Consider the following 1,827-nt stretch of genomic DNA (forward strand, 5'->3'; position numbering starts at 1 on the left):
GTTATCGTGCAATTAATTGATTTATTGACTATCGCGACAGGCCTACCCAAAACCTTCACCTCACTGACTCTATTTATCTCTACACCATCAACTCTAAATATTAACATTTTTTTGTTCATTGTAAATATCATATAATTAGTTTTATCCAAATTGAGTGATAATTTGTTACATTTAAACCAGTTTTGTATTTTCATAAATTCTGTTTCTATTTTCTCTAACAACCGTTCTATGTCTTTACTCCAACAAAAAAATGTGGTATCATCGGCAAATGAAACRCATTTAAAGAGCTCTGACACATTAACCAAGTCATTCACATACAAGATAAAACAACTTTGGTCCAAGTATAGAACCCTGAGGAACTCCACATGTGATTCCACATAGTTCAGTTCTGACATCGTGTACTTGTACAAACTGTTTCCTATTTTCCAAATAACTACATATCCATTGTAATGCTGGTCCTCTAATCTCATATTTGTTTAGTTTTTCAAGTAGACTGCTGTGTTCAGTTGTTTCAAAGGCTTTCTTCAAATCAACATAAATACTGGCGCAATATTGTTTTTGATCAATAGCATTTGTTATATGTTCTGTAAGTTCCATAAGAGCCATTGAAGTAGAGTTATTGGCTCTAAATCCATATTGATTGCTGCTTAAGATATTATTTTATGCTGTTTAATGCTCCTGAACACCTCCCTACTCATCACCTTGTCGCCTCTTCAGGATGTGCGGAAGCTTCACAAACAGATTCAGAGGTGCTACGCTGAGAACAGACGGGCCTCCCATCCCGTCCAGGTCAGTGGTGCTTCATACATCCATGGCTGAAACCAGATGTTTACATACACTCTATGACAAGTATTGAGGGGAAAAAAATAGCTGTCTTTTTATTTGGTGTAAAACAGAACAGCTGGAACGTCTTCTTCTCTGCTCTCAATTCTTCAGTTTTATCTGACAAGCATGGGAGGACAGCTGCAACAGAGCCTGGATGAAAAGGACAAAGGATGGATAAACTGGAAGGTACTCACAACCAGTTTAATGTTTTTAATATTCAACCCACCAGGAGTTATTACCCTGCTCACAATCTGCCACACAAATGTTCACTTCATCTGGTGTTTTCAGTCTGACTGGAAGTAGGCAAAATATTCTAAATTTAAGATGCTACATGGGAAAAATCCTGCTTTTTAAAATGATTCTAAAGAAATGGAAGTAAAAAGAGGTGTGTGCAAATGAAGGCCCAACTGTTCCTTCAACACACCATCAGTTCACTAAGATCTACCTGTGAGCATTACAAGAGTCAGATGAGCTTTATTCACCTGTTCTGAGCCCAGAAGCACAGGCAGCAGGAAGACCAAGGAACTCTCCACACAGATCATGATGAGTGGACAAAAGACCCAGAGTTACAGTTGGGTCCAAATTTATTTGGACAGGGACATTTTCCTAGTTTTGGTTCTAGACATTACCGCAATGAATTTTAAACAAAACCTTTCAGATGCAGTTGAAGTTCAGACTCTAAGCTTTAATTCAGTGAGTTGAACAAAATGATTCATAGAAATGTGAGGAACTAAAGCATCTTTTAATCACGATCCCTTCATTTCAGAGGCTCAAAAGTAATTRRACARATKAAATAATKGTAAATAAAATGTTCATTTCTAGTACTTGGTTGAAAACCCTTCATTGGCAATGACTGACTGAAGTCTTGAACTCATGGATGTCACCAGACGCTGTGTTTCATTCTTTTTAATGCTCTGCCAGGACTTCACTGTGGCTGTTTGTTTGTGGGCCTTTCTGTCTGAAGTTTAGTCTTTAACAAGTGAAATGCTCAGTTGTGTTGAG

At 37.5% G+C, this 1,827-nt stretch overlaps 1 protein-coding gene across 1 annotated transcript in view; it reads left to right on the forward strand.

The window, feature by feature from the left end:
- Window positions 1–1,827, forward strand: part of trmt10a (tRNA methyltransferase 10A) — an 8,659-nt gene that overhangs the window by 3,948 nt on the left and 2,884 nt on the right. Inside the window, exons 3-4 of the mRNA XM_014021089.1 lie at window positions 718–789; window positions 937–1,011. Coding sequence (XP_013876543.1) covers window positions 718–789; window positions 937–1,011 — 147 coding nt within the window. The remainder of the gene's footprint in view (window positions 1–717; window positions 790–936; window positions 1,012–1,827) is intronic.

Source organism: Austrofundulus limnaeus, unplaced genomic scaffold (assembly GCF_001266775.1).
Source record: "Austrofundulus limnaeus strain Quisiro unplaced genomic scaffold, Austrofundulus_limnaeus-1.0 Scaffold277, whole genome shotgun sequence".
NCBI lineage: Eukaryota > Metazoa > Chordata > Actinopteri > Cyprinodontiformes > Rivulidae > Austrofundulus > Austrofundulus limnaeus.